Below are 20694 nucleotides of genomic sequence, written 5' to 3' on the forward strand. Positions count from 1 at the left end.
AGACTGCAACTGCGGGGCGAGGCACTGCCGGGGCTTCCTCAACTAGTACAACCAACACGGACACACGCTACCAACAGACGTCCTGTTTGAAGTACTTGTATTAACGATAGACTTGAATGAAAGGCGACTGCTGTGATAGACTGAGGTCACTGATACATGCGAAGAACTAATCAGAAGTCTTCACTTTGTAGGAAGCGTATTATATAGACTGGTGCGGGGACAGCACACATTTTCTGACTTCTGTCCTCGAGTTCCTCTGAACTGCGGTTTTCAGTCACAGAAACCAAATCAGAACCATATTGGGATGAAGACTGTGGACTGCTGGAACGGGCCAAGCACCAGCCGCTTTATCGGGGTGGCAAATTCTTACCTGCGACTAAATGTTGCAAGCTGAAGTCCCCTAACTGCAGTTCATTCTCAGAGGGATCTATTCTTATGCTAGCGGACATGTGTCTCTGTAAATACAAGCTTAATGGAGAAGGAAGAGAAACCTTTATTTAGCACCTTACTCTGCCATGACCTCTGCTAGCATCGCCGCACGTAGCAGACGAGACAAAACATCTGACTCAAGGCACCCTTGTGTACATTTTAGCGCTGCTATATTTTAACTGGATACCACACGTCTGGTGAGCAGGGGGTTGGATATTTTGTTTGTTACTTTTATGAAGGTGCCGGTGACATTTACCCAAAAAGGTAGTTTTTATATATCACTTGATACATCGTCACCACCCCACCCCAAAACCTTCCTCCCCACTCGGTCTCTTGAAATGTCACGATTTTATTTGTAAGCGCAGAGGTGCTGTGACCAAATTGTTTTTATCCTGCTATTACATTCGTTTTGTTTGTTTCCATACTGTTTATTTGTGCCGTTTGTGTATTTTATGGTCGTTGAGGGATAGTTCTTTGGTGAAGGGTTAAAAAAACAATGAAAATGGTGACGGACTCGGTCCAATGCTTTTGTATTTTTGTATATTTGAACAATAAATGAATATTCAACATGCTTATCAAAATAAAGGTGTTGTGAGCTGTTCGCTTGCTTTCAATTAGCTGGTGAAGACCCACTAAGTTAAGAGTGTCAACTGAAGCTTTTCGCTGAGGAATTCCCAAGTTAATCTGTTGTTGCTTTCTTTTGTTGTTTCTGCTCCCTCTCGCATCTGTCTTTTCTCTCACAGGTTTACTACCTCACGGGCGTTAACAAAGCCAGATGATATTTGAGAAGTTTACTTTCATTACACAATACATTGTTGTTGAGTTTTTCTTTTTTTTCTGAAGTTCACCGCTCGATATATATACATATTAAAAAAAAAAGCAAATCACAATATCCTTCAAAGTGTTACTATTCTGTTAGCAAAGGTGTGAAGACGGCCAATAACATCCGTACTATTGAAGACGGAAGAGAGTTGCGGAAGACCGTTAATAACGGATTAACTTCGCGGTTTTGGGTGTTGAAAAACGTTGAAAAACATTGAAAAACGTTGAACGTTGAACGTTTCAACGTTCAAACGTTTTAACGTTGAAAAACAAAGACTGGAACTGGGGCCAAGCACCAGCCGCTTTATCGGGGTGGCAAATTCTTACCTGCGACTAAATGCCTGAAGGGTAACCCTTTATTTTACAGGTACCCTAGTTACATATGAACTATTTGTAATTACACATGAACACCAAATGTAATTACACAGTAATTACCAATAGTTCTAAATTACGTTCATATGTAGTTACATTGTAACAGACCTGTAAAATGGAGTGAGTCTGTTCAACTGTAGTTCATATGTAGTTACATTGTAACAGACCTGTAAAATGGAGTGAGTCTGTTCAACTGTAGTTCATATGTAGTTACATTGTAACAGACCTGTAAAGTGGGGTGAGACTGTTCAACTGTAGTTCATATGTAGTTACATGGTACCGGACCTGTAAAGTGGAGTGAGACTGTTCAACTGTAGTTCATATGTAGTTACATGGTACCGGACCTGTAAAGTGGAGTGAGTCTTTTCAACTGTAGGTCATATGTAGTTACATGGTAGCGGACCTGTAAAGAAGCTCCCGGCTGGGACAGAGATTGCTAAAACCCAGTGGTGGATTCGAACCACTGAACTTCTGATTGCAAAGCAAGCGGCTTTAACCACTCAGCCACGAGGGCTTTCCAAATTTCATGGTGGAGTTTAAGAGGATAACTGTATGTCAGTCAGATGTAGTTGCTGTCACTTCATAGCTTTGTTATTATACACAGAGACTTGGGGGAAAATATTGATACTTTATTTAGTTGTAGGTATGATTTTGTCCAGAATTCCAATACAAAAATTATAATAAAAGTATTGTAGATATAGAGGTAACAGTGAAACTATAATCAAAATAGCCATTCTTCTACATTCTAATTGTTAGCTTATTGTAAATTAGTCATTTCCCCATCAATTTCCCAATTTCTCAATTTGTTGGGGACCCAGTCGAGGCCCCTCAAAGACCCCTTTGGTCAGCAGACCCCCGGATCATCTCTCCCCAAAGTCTATACCCCCCCCCCCCCCAGTCTATAAATCCCCTAATCCGCATAAGGGGGGAACTCCCCCCTATTTGCTAAATAAATTGTATGCACTGTGCTCTAGAAACATTTAGTTATATTTAAAGATTTTAAATAAAAAAAATGCATTCTAATAATTTTCTGAATTGTGGTTTAAATAGTCCCATGAGCCATTTACAGCTCATGGGGGGGGGGGGGGGGTCTGGCACAGTCACACTGCAGAAATGCATTCACATTAATCAATATTGCCTGTCTTTCAAGCTACAACTAACAAAGTATCTAACAAAGTCTATGCTTATAATACCAAAGCTAGGAAGTGACAACTACATCTGACTGACATACAGTTATCCCAAACTCCACAAGTTGGAAAGCCCTTGTGGCTGAGTGGTTAAAGACGCCTGCTTTGCAATCTGAAGTTCAGTGGTTCGAATCCCCCACTGGCTTTTAGCTATCTCTGTCCCAGGCCAGAGCTTCTTTACAGGTCCGGTGCCATGTAACTACATATGAACTACAGTTAAATAGACTCACTCCACTTTACAGGTCTGTTACCATGTAACTAAATATGAACTACAGTTGAATAGACTCACTCCACTTTACAGGTCCATTACAATGTAACTACATATGAACTACCGTTGAATATACTCACTCCACTTTACAGGTCTGTTACCATGTAACTACATATGAACTACAGTTAAATAGACTCACTCCACTTTACAGGTCTGTTACCATGTAACTACATATGAACTAAAGTTGAATACACTCACTCCACTTTACAGGTCCGTTACAATGTAACTACATATGAACTGCAGTTGAACAGACTCACTCCATTTTACAGGTATGTTACAATGTAACTACATATGAACATCATTTATAACTATTGGTAATTACTGTGTAATTACATTTGGTGTTCATGTGTAATTACAAATAGTTCATATGTAACTAGGGTACCTGTAAAATAAAGGGTTACCGACGTAGCACAACTGGTTACTGTGAGCCTCAACGAAAACGCTCTATGGAAAACCAGAAAGCAACCCACGCTGTCCACAGTTGCCTTTTGGTTTGGGTTGACATGTCTGTCTGTCTCCTCCATACTGATATATTTTGCTGATACCAATTTGCCATCTTACATGATATCCTGATTAAAAACGGAGGCCCTGAGAGAGTGCAAACCTCCAACAACATCTGCTGTTACACCCACACACATTTGAAGTGACACTGATTTCTTTCTATCTCAGTTATAGAGAGAGAGACAGACAGAGAGACAGAGAGGGGGGAGAGAGAGAGAAAATATACTTGTCTAACTAATGGCAGAAATCCCAGATCCAGATCATCACCCAAATCTGATCATCTGACTTGTCTTTGGACTTGGCATTTCTACGTTTTTTAATAGTTGAATATATGATGTCACATCCTGTCTGCAGAGACTGTATTCACACGCTGCTCTCCAGAGACACCTGGCTGGAAGAACCTGGGACTGTCGGACTGGGAGAGGAGCCGTACAAAATGAGAGAGACATCCTTCACCCTTCTCTCACTAAGTGTCCCTCTCTTGTTTTTTTTGGTGGTGGAAATGTGGTGGTTTTATATCCTTTTGTAACTCTCTCTCTCTCTCTCTCTCTCTCTCTCTCTCTCTCTCTCTCTCTCTCTCTCTCTACTCTCTCTCTCTGCCTGTCAGAGGGTGAGGGGTTTCCGTAAGGGCTGGATGAGCAGAAGGAAGAGAACGACCTGCCTCTGTTTGGAGACTGGCAGACTGAAGATGATCAGCCGCCTTCCTACAGGAAGGTAGGAGTCTGGGTGGGGAGTGTGAGCTTAAGCTACTAGTGTAACACAGTACTTTCTAGGTTATATGGTTATTTACCTGCCTTCCACAGGAGACTAAGGAACCTTTTATTTGTGCAATTGTCATGTGTTACTTTTTGTGATTTTCTTGCATGTTCGGTGTATATGTTTTTTTTTTTGCCTCTACAACAGGAGGATGTAACAGAGGAGGAGTCCAACTATGGGAGCCAGCCTGAGCCTCCCATATATATATGGGATATATATATATATATATATACAGCAGACTGTGTGACTCACTTGATCAGTAAACACTTAGACTCAGACCCCAAAGCCTATGCACGCGTCTTATTTGCCGATTTTAGTTCGGCATTTGACACTCTCCGACCTCAGCTGCTTGTCCAGAATAGTGATGGGAATTACGGCTCTTTGAAGGGAGCCGGATCTTATGGCTCCGTTCCTTTCCGAGAGCCGTTCAAAATAGCGGATCCTCGTTCTTTTATTTTCTTCTTCTTTTTTTTAGGGGGCGTGCACTACTGTTTATTAGGGCTGTGGCGATTCACTTATCTCCCGATTCGATACTATCACGATTCTTGGGTGCCGATTCGATTTATATTGCGATTCTTAAGTATTGCGATTCTACGATTATTGCGATTCGATATTACGATTTATTGCGATTTTTGTTTATTTTTTTCTTTTATTTTTTCAGTTTGTTTGCTTTTTTACACTAGATTAGAACATGGGAAAAGTTGAATCATACACTAGAGACTGTATATTATTTATCATGAGTAGGGCTGGGCGATATAGTTAAAAACAGGGGCGGACTGGGATCATAATTCAGGCCGGGCATTAGATACCAAGCAGGCCAGGACGATATGGGCCGACGTGTGTGAAATTTGGGCCGTTTGAAGCCCAATTTGGGCCGTTTGAAGCCGGATTTGGGCCGTTTGAAGTCCAATTTTACAATGAGATGCACCCACTTTAACCCTGAAGTGTAATTATTACTTCAGACTAACTAATAAAGTAATAAAACCACTAGTAAACCAGTAGGCGGCGCCTGGCCTGCTGTTCAGTGAGTGGCCTGACTGCAAGCACCAAATTTTTTTTTTTTTTTTTTTTTTTTTTTTTTGCGATTATCGATTCTGGAATAAAAGATCGATTCAAAAAATCGTGACATTAAAAATCGCGATACTTAGGTGAATCGATTTTTTCCCCCACCCCTACTGTTTATCTGCGAAATCACTAGGATAATGATATGGTATGATTTGGATCAGATTTGATCTTAGAGCCACCACTATTTAATTTTGGTGAACTGCAGCAGCACTAAATTACTCATATTCCAGACCTCATGTCAATGATCTGCATTGTAAACATGACACAAGGTGACGCCATATCATCTGCTTAGTCAGTGAATTTACTTCTTCTATGAAATGATGTGTTGTGTAAATAAAGTTGGTTTTCCTTGAATGCAATTCATGCAACACTTCGCTGCCCAGAAAGTCGGCAGATAGCCCGTTTTGATATTAAGCTGAGTCCGCCCACCCAGGCCACCCAGTTACAGCATGCGCCCGTAACGAGTGCACCTATCCTCCCTGCTCAGTGGACTAGCAGAGGGAGGGAGGGAGGGAGGTCTACACTGTGTGTGTGGTAGGGAGTGGCAGGCAGTGAAATTTGGGCACAACATTAAAACGAACGGCTCTCAAGTAGGACTCGGTTCCCTTCGTTCATAGCAAAGAGCCGTTCAATAGATTCGGGTCGTTCGCGAACGTCACATCACTAGTCCAGAAGCTAATTAATATGAACGTTAATCCGTTCATAATTAAATGGTTCTACTCTCTTTTAACAGACAGGACTCAACAGGTCAAGGTCAATTCTTCCCTCTCCACTGCTAAACACTGCAGTACAGGTGTCCCCCAGGGGGGGGGGGGGTGAGCTCACCCTTTCTTTTCACTGCGTACACCAACGATTGCAGGAACAGTCAGCCAAGCAACTTTGTCATCACATTTTCAGATGACACTATTATTTGAAGCTTGCTGCAGGGTGATGAATGCCCCTCTGTTTACTACAGGGAGATAGATACTTTTAAAGAGTGGTGCGAGAGGAACCACCTCATTTTAAATACCTGCAAAACCAAAGAAATGATCTTTGACCCGAGAACAGTGAGAGCACATGACCCTGTGCTCTTTAAATACAAATGGATAACATGTTAAAATGGGACGTCCACGTTGATTATCTGTGTGCAAAACTGGCACAACGTTTGCACTTCCTACGTAGGCTCAGACTTTTTGGAGTGTGCACCAAAATCATGTCAACATTCCACAATGCTGTGCTGGAAAGCCTGATCAGATATGGCATGGCGGCATGGTTTGGGTCTCTCACAGTCAAGCTCAAATCTAGAATTTTAAAAATGGTGAACACAGCCATGAAAGTGATCGGCAAGAAAGAATCACTGACGCTCCAGTCCATCTTCGAGAAAAAGGTCATCAGCCTGGCTCATAGAGCTCTGACCGACCGTTCTCACATTTTATTTACTGAATATGAGTTGTTACCTTCTGGCAGAAGATTCAGAGCCAGCAGATACAGGAGCAACCGCTACAAGCTCTCCTTCCTCCCCACCTCGATTGCATTTCTTAACAAACAGCCTGCTCTTCCCCCAGGCTGTAGAAACCCATAGTTTGTAGGTGGAGGCATTTTAAGTAGGAACGGTAATCTTAGCCCCATGTTTTACCTTCCTATTTTATTTCTTTGATTTTTCATTTGATCTTATTTTAATGTTTTATTCTTTTATTCTTTTACTCTTTTATTCTTTTATCCATTATCCCGCTGCTGGTTTTGTTTATTGTTGATTTTATATTCTTCTACCTACGGGTATGTTTGATTTAAACAAATTGTGCAATAGGGCTGTGCAATTTCATGTCTCAGTTGGCATCTCCCCACTGTGTCCTAGTGCAATGCTGTGTCTGTCCTGTTTGTGTTTACTTGTGTTTTTGTAACGCCGGATGTGGCTATGCACACTTTTTGCCCAAGACAAATTTCCCTTCTGGGACAATAAAGTTTATCTCATCTCATCTCTCATCATCTATATATATATATATATATATATATATATATATATATATATATATATATACACAGTATATATATATATATATAGTGTGCACATCCCCCCCCCCACACACCTAATGTCAGAGAACATCGTCTCTCCTGTAGTGTCATTAACACATTATTATACCTGCTCTTATCAGAATGGCCCACTGGCAGACATAATGACCAGCTCTTTCTAGAGGTACAGTGGGTTGTCACTTTTATCCCTTTGGATAAAAGTGGTCCGTGGTTCGATCCCCGCCTCCTCCAGTCCGCATGTTGAAGTGTCCTCGGGCAAGATACTGAACCCCAAATTGCTCCCGATGACTCTGCCAGCACCCTGCATGGCAGCTTGTCGCCATCGATATATGAATGTCTATGTGAATGGGTGAATGTACATACTGATTACAATGCGCTTTGGATAAAAACACTATAAAAGGCTGACCATTTACCATAAATACAATGCTCTTCAAAATGTACACATTGACTGGAAACCACACATCCTTTGTTAATTCTGTTTGTGTGTGTGAGCAGGTAGGCTATCATGCCCAACGTGGAGACCAAGGTCCTCCTGGTGCAGATCTTCGGGGAGAAGAGCCACCCTATGAGGAAGTACAGTATTTCAATAAAATGTTCTGTTTCTGTCCTAAATGACTTTAAGATTATTTCATCCTTGGATGCTGCTTCATTACAGAGAGCATTTGACAGGAAGTCTCAAAGGCCACAGTATTGATCATTTCAGGAAGGGTGTAAGAGCAAAAGTGGGGAGTTATGACATGTAGCATACACCCATGTTATTTTAATCAAATGTACCTGTCATAGGGAAATAGGCAGGAGGATAAGTAGACAGGTGCCTTTGTTAAATGAGGCATTGAAGGCTGCAAAATTAAGTTCCCTAAAAGCCCCTGAGGGACTCCTGTGAAAATCTGTAGAGATCATGATAAAGATTTGATAAGAGTTTGAAATGTAGGCTACAGTAAATAAGTAGTGATAAGGTGGGATTGTGGATTTTCCATATATTCTTATTCTTTCTTGATGTCCACTTACATGAAGCTGAAAGTGGGTGAAATGTTCAGCTATAAACTGAGCATAACTTGATGTCTTTTCAAGTCAACTGGGCATCTCATCTCAGGGCTTCAGGGCAGGGTGAGAATTTCATCATTTTAGGGGCATCAGCATCACAATGTTTTTTTTAGGGCACAAGGCCACATGCAAGGCCACATGCCAGGCCACATGCCAGGGCACAAAGACAAAGATCTATTGACATCATGAAGATGGATTTTTCTGAAATGTGTGTGTTCAAATGAGCTAATGACACATACTTTGCATAGAGCAGCTACATTAAACTGAGACCACTGATGCTTTTAAAGCAACTGACAGTAGCAGGCAGCTAGCAGGGCACTGCCAAGGTGGCCTTAGGGATCTCAGGGCATCACAGCCAGAGGGAGGAGCAATGCAGGCCATGGCCTGATGGCCTCCGTGTAATTCCCACCCTGCTTCTGGGGATTTTTTTTTAATATAGGTTTGAAAGTTGGTCACCATTCACAGCAAATTGTTTAGGACGGAGCTTTTCAAAGTGGGAGGCTGGCCTCCCCAGGGGGGCTCCAAAAACAGTTTCAGGGAAGGCTCAGTGAATGGAAGTGAAAACATATTACGTTAGTTAACAAAAGGAGATCACATAATAGCCTAAATGTGTGCGATTTGGATAAAGAGATAGTTCAGAGATACAGTTTTGTGGAATTTTACAGTTATTCCCACATCCCCCGAGTCAGAAACTATAAATGCCTTCAGACCAACCTTTTGTATGTATTTAGTATGTCAAACAGCAATATCAGGCGATCTTGGCTCAATTGTTGATTGTCTATGCTGGATAAAATAACAATCTATACTGTTAGGTTTTCATGAGTTAAATCGTCGCCGCAAAGGCCCAAAAGGGCTTCTCATCATGGAGCTGACACCAATCATTTGTGTTTCCAGTTCTAGTAACATGACAAAATCACTTTAGGATATCTCAGTGTTCATTGAATTGCATTTGCGTTGTACGTTCCAATTCATACCAACTCAACATCCAGCAGCAACACCTTTAACATCACATTGCAAATGAGAATCACAATGCTTGCTAGTATCCAGCTTTCCTCTTGGTGGCATGGTTGTTCCACTGAAACCTGTTAGACTGTGGCTGCCATGGTTTTCCACACTGAGAGCTCACACAACAACTTCAAAGTTGCCCTATGTTACAGACTCCAGAGGGGAATGAAGTGTTCATTTCTGCTCACTCACAATCAGATAAATCACATCCAGAGAATTACCAAAATATTTCAGTTATTTGTAATTCAATTAACTTTTGTGGTGTTTATGAAGTATGGCAAGTAATTTAGTTGACTATGACCACACTCTCCAAACAGTTTCAGGGGCGGCTCAGTGAATTACATTAGTTATCAAGAGCACTGAAAGCTGAAAACTCAGGTCATAAGCAGTGTTGTAAGCAGTGTTATATATACGTATACATATATACTGTATGTATATATATATATATATATACATATATATAGCAGTGTTGTAAGCAGTGTTGTATATATATATATATATATTAGGGCTGTCAAACGATTAATTTTCTTAATCGCGATTAATTGTAATTAATCACGATTAATCGCATCTTTGTATCGCATGTTTAAAATGCTATATTTTGCATTGCAAAGCATTTTTAATTAGATATTAATCATTATTACCAGTGTGTCGTGATTGGGAATCAAATGAATGCAAAGAAATGTACTTTGTGATCTTGAATTTTAGATTTATTTTCAATTCAATAGAAGTGCAATGTAGACAGGAGGTCACAAAATGTCTACAAAATGCATCTTGAATAGAAAATAAATGCACAATAATTGTAAACACTCCAGAACGCTCCAGAACCGATACTTCCGGCGGCGGCGCTGTGGAGCAGTCGAAACCCAAAATGACACAGCCGAAGAAGGCTGTATCTGAGCTAAAAACTTTGGCACTTCCATGTGAATAATGGCTCGATATTGGAAACTGTGTATTGATAACGTGTATATCGCGTGAAGCCATTGGAGCCGACCTCCCAGTGGTTAGAGGACCCGCGCATCCGAGACTCTGAAGGAAGAATGAGTGACGAGTCTCGCGCTAACTAGCTGACTGCTAGCTGGCCGCTAGCTACTTTTAGGTGATCGCTCGCCTCAAACTCGATACTTCGGTGATATTTTAATTCCGTTTTACACAAGGCGCAAACTACGGCTCTCGACTTATCCACTGTGCCATTTGGGAAGTAAAACGAGCCATTTAAAAGCGTATTGCTGTCGTTCTCGCCTGCACAAGCAGGAGACAGGAAACCGAACTGCTTGACTACAAGTACGGGTGCGCGAAGGGACAAAATAGCGGCATGCGATTAACGCGATTAAAACAAAATAACGCGTTATGATCGGCGCGCGTTAACGCTGACAGCCCTAATATATATATATATACGTATATATAACACTGCTTACAACACTGCTTATGACCTGAGTTTTCAGCTTTCAGTATAATTATTATTATATCTGACCACGAGACTGACCCGTGCCTGAGGAATAGAGGAGAAATTCGGGCCAGTCTGGGGTTCAGGCAGAGAATCTAGCCTCTAAATTGAACACACTCGCCATGGTCTGTAACATAACATTACAGCATCTGTTGCCAGTAAGAGACACTGGGTGCACAATCTGTGAATCTCTGGGTTCCCAGATTGGGTGCATAACACCAACATCTAATAAAATGAAGTTAAGCAGTGAGATGAATTGTGCAAATGGATTTAAATTAAGTTTCTTAATTGATGAAATATCACAATAATTGTTTTATAAATATTGTAATGTAAATTGAACTTACAGCTGATATAGGCTATTTTAAGTTATAAAATCAATCAAGAATGAGACTGAAAGCTTGAGGATTTTGATTCCTCACAATTCAGGCTTTCACTTTTATTTGTATCTTATTTGACTACAGTACTACAATGCCATGCTATTTTCAATGAATAGTGTAAACGTTTATAGAACACTATCATGCAGCTGTAACGGTAACTGCACACAAAGTGTAGGAACCAAGTTGTTTGACGCCAGATTCGGGTCGGCATGTAAACATTGTAACACAACAACATGGCTGGCTTGTGCAGAAGATCTGAGGAGCATTGACTATTGCCAGATCAACCTCAAGTTTAATCCGCTCTAGTTTTTATAATAAACTATAACAATGAAGCTATACCACGCACTCTGCAATGTCGGGAGGTTTCGACCAGTTTTCGACTTTGCTGAACGCGAAGTTGCCCACTGGTTCCCCGGACACATGGCTAAAGGTGAGGAGCTCATGTTTCACGTTAAAGGTCGCCTTGTTTCAATGTTGATGGAATACGTTTTCATTTCAGTCTTATCCACAGAATGCTGGCCAGCAACCTTATCAGTTCATTTTTGAACTGTTATTTAACTAACGGAGTTACCAGTTAAAATGACACTTCCCAAATGGGCTAGATAAATGGATAAATTGGACATTAGCTATCATTCAAAGTTACACTCCACCCCCAACACACACACAATAAGACAATTTGACAGCATTAATAATACATGTACCAAAGTGTACTTCCTGTTGCAGTGTGTGCTAATAGTATTAGCCTAATACAATACCATTAGCTGAGTGGAAATAAACAAGGGTCCAAACTGTTCCCTAGCAACAGAATTCCAGTGAAACCGAATAATCTGCTAGATAGATAGATAGATAGATAGATACATTTTTATTTCTGTGTCATGCACCATATTCATGGTGCCCAACCCGTCTGGGCTTACAAGACACAAATCATTCAAGTTCAACAATACAAACAAATCAACAAACAAGCTACAAAAAGCTCAAACATAAACAAGACAAGACAGAGTTGTATATTCAGATGAACAACTTCTCCATTCTGAGTTTCCAAGCACTCCTAATAAACCTGGCCAAACTGAAGACTTCATCTCTGAATAGCCATTCCAACTTAGCATCATCTCCTGACCAAAATAGTCCAGGTTTCTTATTTTGCATTAACTGAAATAGAGACAATCTTGGTTCCTCATATAGCGTACAATGAAACAAAAAATGAAATTCATCTTCCACAACACCTAATTCACATACAGTACAAAGTCTCTCCTCCTCAGCAATAGAATTGAACCTGCCAACCTCAATAGCCAAAGGGAGGGTACCCGTTCTCAACTGGGCACATAAAGATCTTCTGGATCTATCCAGGGGTAAAGTAACATAGGGTTCTGGAGTAAACATATTTTTAATTTGAACATATTATGTTCTGAGTTTTTTTGAGTTTGAGCCAGATGTCATTAGCCCATTTTCTTTATAGTCAAGAAATAGCCTATGTTTAATATAGCGAACACTACAACGTAAACTGTTTCTGAAAATAAATTGCCGGTCAGCTTCCCTGAACACATCATTGATATCATTACACCATGGATAGTTATGTGCTTTATCCCAGTGAAACACTTGTTTTGCAACTCTACTCTCTGGCATATTAGATAGACGGTTCCACAATCTCAACATTTCACCTTTTTGTTTGATCAAACAAGGCTCCCAACCCATATCCCCTTGAAAAGCCAACACAGGTGTAAATTTATGCACGCCCAGAAAACATCGGATTGTACGGTTTTGGATGGCATTCACCTTAGAAAATTCCTTTCTTCCCCAAACTCCAGCTGCATAAAACAAAACTGGTGACACACATGCATCATAAAGCTTTGAAAATGTAGCATAACCAAGATTTTTACAAGTTTTCACTTTACTTATTACTGAACCCTGAAACTGCTATTTGCCACTTTGAGACCTTGCTGAGCTGATATTTTTAATTATTGATTTATTTATGTTGTTCATACAAAGAGAAAGACAATGACGAAAACCAAACCAAGCTGTGACTTTGCATACATATACTGTACATAATATATCATCACTGTTTGCAGGACTGAAGCAGATGAGAGCCGGCCTGAAGGATGTGGACTGTATCATAGAAATTCATGATGCCAGAATATCCTTTTTCAATGCTGTAGGGTTAAGCAGGAGAAATGCCTAATTTCTTTCTATTACGGATTTACGCTAATCCAGTTTAGCATGTTGGGCAAATAAACACAGCAGTTCAGCACAATGTCAGATCTGCAGAAGCTATCAAGTCAAACTTGATTTTTCATTTTTCTTAAACATGAGCACATCCCCTTCTCTGGGAGGAACCCTCTGTTTCAGGAGAGTCTAGATGTCAGACCGCACCTGCTCATTCTCAACAAAATGGACCTGGCTGATCTGTCAAACAAGCAGGTACTGTACGCCTGCAACAAGTAGTCTCTAGCAAGTCAGTTTTGTTGTAGCGTAATGAGTTTGCACACAGTTTTTTTTCATATGCGTTTTTTTAATCCGTCATCCAAAAAGAAAATCATCACGCACAGAAACTTTGCACACCGAGTCCGATGCGTTGTTATTATTATGTTCTTCGTTCTATTCGCAATACGAGACAAATATTCGTCCTCTCCTGTATCCACATTACAACATGACTGACAGGCAGCAGCGGCTGATCCGCACCAGCGGTGATGTGGACTGGAGAAGACAGATGGCAGCAGGTCGGGGAAGCGTATCATACTGGACACCTTGCCAAGCCGGCTGTGGTGCGCTGTGGTCGAGTGCTGCAGCGCCGCTCCCCTTGGAGAGGGAGCAGAGAGGGGCCAGTGAGGTGGAGCTCTCCGGGGAGAGGGAGCAGAGAGGGGCCAGTGAGGTGGAGCTCTCCGGGGAGAGGGAGCAGAGAGGGGCCAGTGAGGTGGAGCTCTCCGGGAAGAGGGAGCAGAGAGGGGCCAGTGAGGTGGAGCTCCCCAGGGAGAGGGCGCAGAGAGGGGCCAGTGAGGTGGAGCTCCCCAGGGAGAGGGAGCAGAGAGGGGCCAGTGAGGTGGAGCTCTCCGGGGAGAGGGAGCAGAGAGGGGCCAGTGAGGTGGAGCTCTCCGGGGAGAGGGAGCAGAGAGGGGCCAGTGAGGTGGAGCTCCCCGGGAAGAGGGCGCAGAGAGGGGCCAGTGAGGTGGAGCTCCCCAGGGAGAGGGAGCAGAGAGGGGCCAGTGAGGTGGAGCTCTCCGGGGAGAGGGCGCAGAGAGGGGCCAGTGAGGTGGAGTGAGCCGCTACCTCTCCGCTCAGACCGGAGTCCCGCTCGGCCGCTCCTCTGTCTCTGTCCCCCAAACACAGACACACAGACGGGTCAAACAGCTCGCAAAAGGCTTTTGACTGATACGAAAAAACACAGAAAATCTAACCTGTTCCAAAAGCTTTAATGACGGACGAAGGGTTTGGAGTCAGTGTGTAAAGGCGAGTGACACAACATGAGGTCGTATTTATTTTTTAAATGTGCGACCATTTTGGACAAAAAATACGGACTCTGTGTTGTAAAGCCTTTACTCTGCTACTTACTGCATACTGTAGTGACCTGTTAGTAGCAAATATGACAGCGTTTTGTAATTACTGACAACAATATCTCACAATTTCCCTGCAGGGAATCCTGAAGCAACTGGAAAAAAATGGGGCAAGAAACGTTCTCTTCACAGACTGCCTCAAGCAGAGAGACGATAAAGTCAAACAGGTGAGAGACTAAGCATTTGAGATTTCTCAGAAATGAGTCCTCAGATGAGATGAAATACAATTATGAACTTTAACCTGCACATTCTGCCTGTTGTGTCTGTTGTAGTTGGTGCCCATGGTGAAACAGCTGATTGAGAGCAAACTACGCTTTAATAGAGATGAGGTGAGCTGCGTCAGATAATTTTATCATTTATCATCTGTGCCTTACATGTATCTACATGTATCTACATGTATTATCTACATTTATCTACATACATGTATCTACTAGGGCATTCACAGACTAGTCGACTAGTAAAACCACTAGTCGACACTGTGCTTAGTAGTCGACTAGTCGTGTTTTTTTTTTTTTTTATCTTTAAGAAAGAACATGAGGTATTTACATGACATACATGGACTATCATATCCCATATCCCATATCCCCCACAAAGAACATCAAAACACAACAAAACAAAACAAGAAAACTGCATAAGATACACAATAATCCAAGAACAAACAAGACTATTGGACAAACAACCAAACAAAAACAATGCATTCAAAGTAAATACATAGATCTTGCCCTGTTGGCAGCTAGGAAATGCATAGCTTTAAATTGGAAAGCATCCAATCCCCCAGCTGTAGTTCACTGGTGGAATGAACTCTCAAGCTACCATACGTTGGATAACATTTACTACAAGAGCAAAGGCAGATTCTTAGACATCCCCAAAATATGGCAACCACATACAGAGTTTGACTTTGAGAACGTTTTACCCCAGTGTCATTAGGCTTATCAGGATAGGAGCTGAATGCATTGTTTTTGTTTGGTTGTTTGTCCAATAGTCTTGTTCTTGGATTATTGTGTATCTTATGCAGTTTTCTTGTTTTGTTTTGTTGTGTTTTGATGTTCTACAATGTATCTACATCTAATATCTACATGTATCTAGTGGCATAGAAGGGTAGAAGGAATGTTCCAGCTGGGTTATGAGACACTTATGCTGTTGTGCATGAAAGGGTCTTATCGGCTACACAGGTGTTGGTTTGTCGTGGTTTGTTGCCAAGTCTCATCTCTTGTGAGAACATTTGGTTCAAGACGTCCTCCTCCCCCACATAGCAGAGAGGTGTGTGAGTCTGGACAGACGTGGATGTAGACCTCCTCCCCCACATAGCAGAGAGGTGTGTGAGTCTGGACAGACGTGGATGTAGACCTCCTCCCCCACATAGCAGAGAGGTGTGTGAGTCTGGACAGACGTGGATGTAGACTGCACTGTGACTTGACTTGTTGGCGGAGGCATACAACCGCACGGTGGTTTTTCTACTTCACTCATCATGGTTCCCAACTAACTTGAACAGTTAACTGGAGCCTGAGCTCTTTGCTCTTTGCAACGTCCACTAGTGCAAAATGAATCAAGCCTGTTCAGAAGGTGTTGACTCAATGAAGGTGAAGACTTATGGAATCATTTATTTTCACTTTGACGTTTCTGATACATTTCTGTCATTCTGTAGAAATGTGTTTTCAGTTTGGTTACAGATTTAGAGGATAATTGAGGGTAAATTATGTTATGTATTAATGTAACTTTCAGAATACAAATTATTGCGTGATGGTGATCGGTGTGCCAAACGTGGGGAAGTCGTCTCTGATCAACTCATTAAGAAGAACAAATTTGAAAAAAGGTATGCAAAATGGTTGCGTATTGATTGATTTCATATGATACATGTGGATTATTCATTCCCTCTCTAATCAGTAAACGGTTCATAAACTGATTTCAGGCCGTGCTTCTAGGGTGGGGGGAGAGCCAGGTATAACCAAAGCAGTCCTGACCAAAATTCTGGTGGGTGTACAATTCATTTTTGGCTCTGTGTATTTGTGTGTTTATGGGGGCGTTGTGTATTTGTGTGTTTATGGGGGTGTTGTTTATGTGCATAATGCACTTTCTGATGTTTGTGATGCTTGTCCTCAGGTGTGTGAAAGACCCATCATCCACCTGTTGGACACACCAGGTGTCCTGCCTCCTAAGATCAGGAGCATTGAAACTGGCATGAAGCTAGCTTTATGTGGTGAGCAGAAATGCATCATTTGAATGTATTGTTTTGCAGCAAAAGGGAAAGAGAATCCTTCAGCAACACCTGCTGGAACCTAACTACATTCAATCTCCTTTCTGTCACATAATAGAGACAGTCCGCCTGTCTGGGAACGCCCATACAGGCTCTAGGAACGCCCACAATAGACGCTGGGTTAGCCTGGGGGTGGGGTCAGGGTGGGGTAAATTCCCCCGTTCTATCCATTCAGCAAAGTTAGAATTTAGCTGATAGCCCAGTCCAGGCAGACACGATCGGGGATTTAACCAGCGCAGTAAATGCACATCTGAGCAGACGTCTTGTGTTCTGCTCTAGAACCCCCAAACCTGTAGTTTAGAGCCGCAGCACCGTCTTTTGGTGAGTCAGCCCATGAGATATATGGGCGGTTTTACCCCACTCGCGCGCCAGCCGTTTAACATTTTGTGGGCGTTCCCAGACATGCGGACTGTCTATGACGAGACGTGGCCTCAACCTATTGGAGTGATTTCTTTTTCTTTTTCTTTTTCTTTTTAATAATGCACTCAAGAAATCTTGTACAAAGTTGCCCATCTCTGTCTCTTCCTAGGAACTATACTGGACCATTTAGTGGGGGAAGACATCATCGCTGACTACTTGCTCTATTCTCTGAACAGGCTGGAGAAGTTCAGGTGTGACTTCTCTCCCCTACATTATGGTTGACTGGGCTTTTATAGGATCTCTGCACTCATTTTTCTCTGTGTGTTGTTGTGCCTTTGCAGTTACGTTGAGAAGTATGAGTTGGAGGAGCCTAGTGATGACATCCAGCACGTTGAGAAGTATGAGTTGGAGGAGCCTAGTGATGACATCCAGCACGTTGAGAAGTATGAGTTGGAGGAGCCTAGTGATGACATCCAGCACGTCCTCAAACGCATCGCTGTCAAACTAGGAAAGACTCAATGGGTCAAAGCCATAACTGGAGTGGGTAAGAAAGCCCTACTCCGACAGATAATCACAATAATATCAGATTATAATGATCAGATAATCAGATAATCGTGCTACATACAACCTAAGTAGCTGGATATCCATCAGTCTAATTGATTTAAAGAGCCCTGCCTAGAGCCATTTACATGAAATAACTCATGTGTCCTCCAAACTGGAGGCTCTTCAAACAAAAATAACACTATTCTAAAATGATAGGGAGCAAATCGGACAATTCTTGCAATATTACCATAGACAAACCAGTTGAAGCAGTGCATGTTGCATGTTGAACTGGGTGATACTCTCATGCAGTTTGTAGCTCATCACAAGACTGTCGTTGCCTCTGAAGCATGCTGTTTACATTAGGTTAGGCTTAGGGTTAGCCCGCGTTCACACTATGCACGAAGCAATGCTCAACCTACGCTGAACCCACAAGTTTTCATTTAGGCGTCCTTGTTAACAGGCGAGGCCGTTCACACCACCCGCGCGCGTGTCACGCTGAAGCAACGCTGAAGCCACGCTGAAGCCTTGCTCAATCGATCATTCAGGATTTTCCCAGCCTGACGCGTGAAGCTTGAAGCTGCCAGGCATGAAGTCAATGGGAGTTGTGGGCGGGTTCAAGGCGCGCCGAGGAGGCGCTGAGAGGAAAAGAGAAGGCTTTTTGTGTGAATGGTGAGGAGTCAGTTCAGCTTGTGCCTGTCTCAAGCTTCACCTCTGCTATGTTTGGCGTCCTGTGTGAACAAGGGCTAAGCCCCTGAAGCATGTTGTTTACCTTCACAAGATGAGTGTAAAACAACATACAGTATTACGCACTTGGACTTCAGCTTGGCAATGAGATCAGTGGATCACTCAGAGGCCATTTACACCTGGCGTTAACATGTGTTTTCTGCCATCAGATTGCAATCAGATTGTGCTTGACCACATTAACCTGATTCCATTTACACCTAGCATTAACATGCGTTTTCTGCCATCAGATTGCAATCTGATGGCAGAAATGGTTGTCCTCTCAATCCGCATACAGTTGCTGTATCCAGATTGAGAGGACACATTGCATTTACACTTGTGTTCAATCTGTACACAATGCATCCCTGACCACCTCCGGAGGTGGTTTGGCCGATCAGATTGCAATCCTTCTTCAATGCGTTTTGGGGGTGTTTACACCTGGCATTTCAAGTGATAAAACACAATCTGATTGCAATCTGATCACAGAAAACGCATGTTAGCGCCAGGTGTAAATGGCCTCTCAGATCACTGGATCACTCAGATCACTGGTCCTTTTCTCCCTCAGGCAACATCACCATCACGGTCCCAAACTACACAGCAGCAGCTTACCACTTCATAAGAGCCTTCAGGAAAGGAGAGCTGGGACAAGTTCTGCTGGACTGAACTCTCAGACTAAGATGACCCAAAGAGCCATTCGGGTATTTTGACAATTTTCCCCTAAACCTGGAAGCACTTACAGGTACGATCCAAACACCGTCTGCTACAAACATGGAGGGGGAATGTAGTCTGACTCTGTCCCACTTTGTGTGGCAGTCTTTTGTGGTCATGGCAGGCTGACTTATTAAATAGGCACCAGAACGCTGTATCCTTTGTAAATAAACATCTTCAATTTGAGTCAGGTACTGTGAGACGTGTTCATTGTCTCAGTCTAACTCTTAGAATGGATGAAGCACATAACTGACACTGTGTAAACAAGGGATATTTATTAGCATAAAGACATTGATAACAAAATCTTATCAATCAATCAAAAAGTGTTGTAGCATATAATACTGTCAATAACTGTCAAACTAGATGAATGATGAATAGTTTGACAGTTATTGAGAGTTGATTTGAGTTAATGAGTTATTAATTTGAGTTAGTGTGGACCAGTGATGTCACTGGTCCACACTTTAACACTCAATAACTGTCAAATTAAATGACAGACTTCAAAACCGTTTGCAGTTTTCTGATATACTACTGATGTTCTAATGATACAAAGCTGGTTGAAAATGGGCAGAGTGTTCCTTTAACCCTTTGGCTGTTTTTGAGACCATGATGAGAATTGATCGTTTTCATTGGGTCGGGGGGAAAAAGAGATATCTCGCGTGACTAGTCAACTACCTTTTGGGAGTAGTCCACTACTAAAATGCAGTAGTTGTCGTGAATGCCCTGCCTAGGCCGTGGACCCCCATCTGATGAGAGTTTGTCAAACACAAATCTGAGAATAGTTTTATCACATGCAATTTTGTCTAGATTTTTCAGTGAAACTATGATCAAAATATGCATCCTTATACATCCTTATAGATCTATAAGTGAAGTCACCATGTATAATGGTGAAGTTTAACATTTAAACTTGACTAAAGGACCCCTGGTCGTCCCTGGACCGTGAGTAGAAACTAGTTCTGTTCTCTAATGTTCTGTTCTATCTGTTCTGTTCTCTTCTGTTTGCTCAGGATACCTAAAGAAGCACCATTCAACCGTGTTCCGTCTGCCTCTCCCGCTACACAAGCTGCACTCCATCCAGAGAATTGGTTTTGGAACGAATGACAAAATCTTTGTGGAGTTTGACTCCCCGTGGTGGGATGCTGACTGTGAAGTCATTTACCTGGTGTGGGAGGACGAGGTGTGTAGTGTGGCCGGACGTTAAGATGCATCTCTAGTATACATGTTCAAATCTGATTCCTCCCCTGGCTAAAATACAGACTGCCGCACAGTGCACACACACACACTCAC

General features: G+C 42.2%; 1 protein-coding gene across 1 annotated transcript; it reads left to right on the top strand.

The window, feature by feature from the left end:
* Positions 1-11607: 11607 nt before the first annotated feature.
* LOC310793295 (mitochondrial ribosome-associated GTPase 1-like) lies at positions 11608-20455 on the top strand (the record flags this gene model as incomplete). Its single annotated transcript, XM_083655092.1, has 12 exons — positions 11608-11710; positions 13347-13429; positions 13588-13695; positions 14906-14992; positions 15098-15154; positions 16548-16638; positions 16735-16796; positions 16926-17022; positions 17609-17690; positions 17781-17983; positions 19268-19441; positions 20415-20455. The coding sequence occupies 11 exons, from the start codon at positions 11608-11610 to the stop codon at positions 19363-19365; spliced, it is 1071 nt and encodes a 356-aa protein (XP_083511218.1). The 3' UTR covers positions 19366-19441; positions 20415-20455.
* Positions 20456-20694: the final 239 nt, after the last annotated feature.

This window comes from Poromitra crassiceps, assembly GCF_964638095.1.
Source record: "Poromitra crassiceps genome assembly, chromosome: 18".
In the NCBI taxonomy this organism is placed as follows: Eukaryota; Metazoa; Chordata; class Actinopteri; order Beryciformes; family Melamphaidae; genus Poromitra; species Poromitra crassiceps.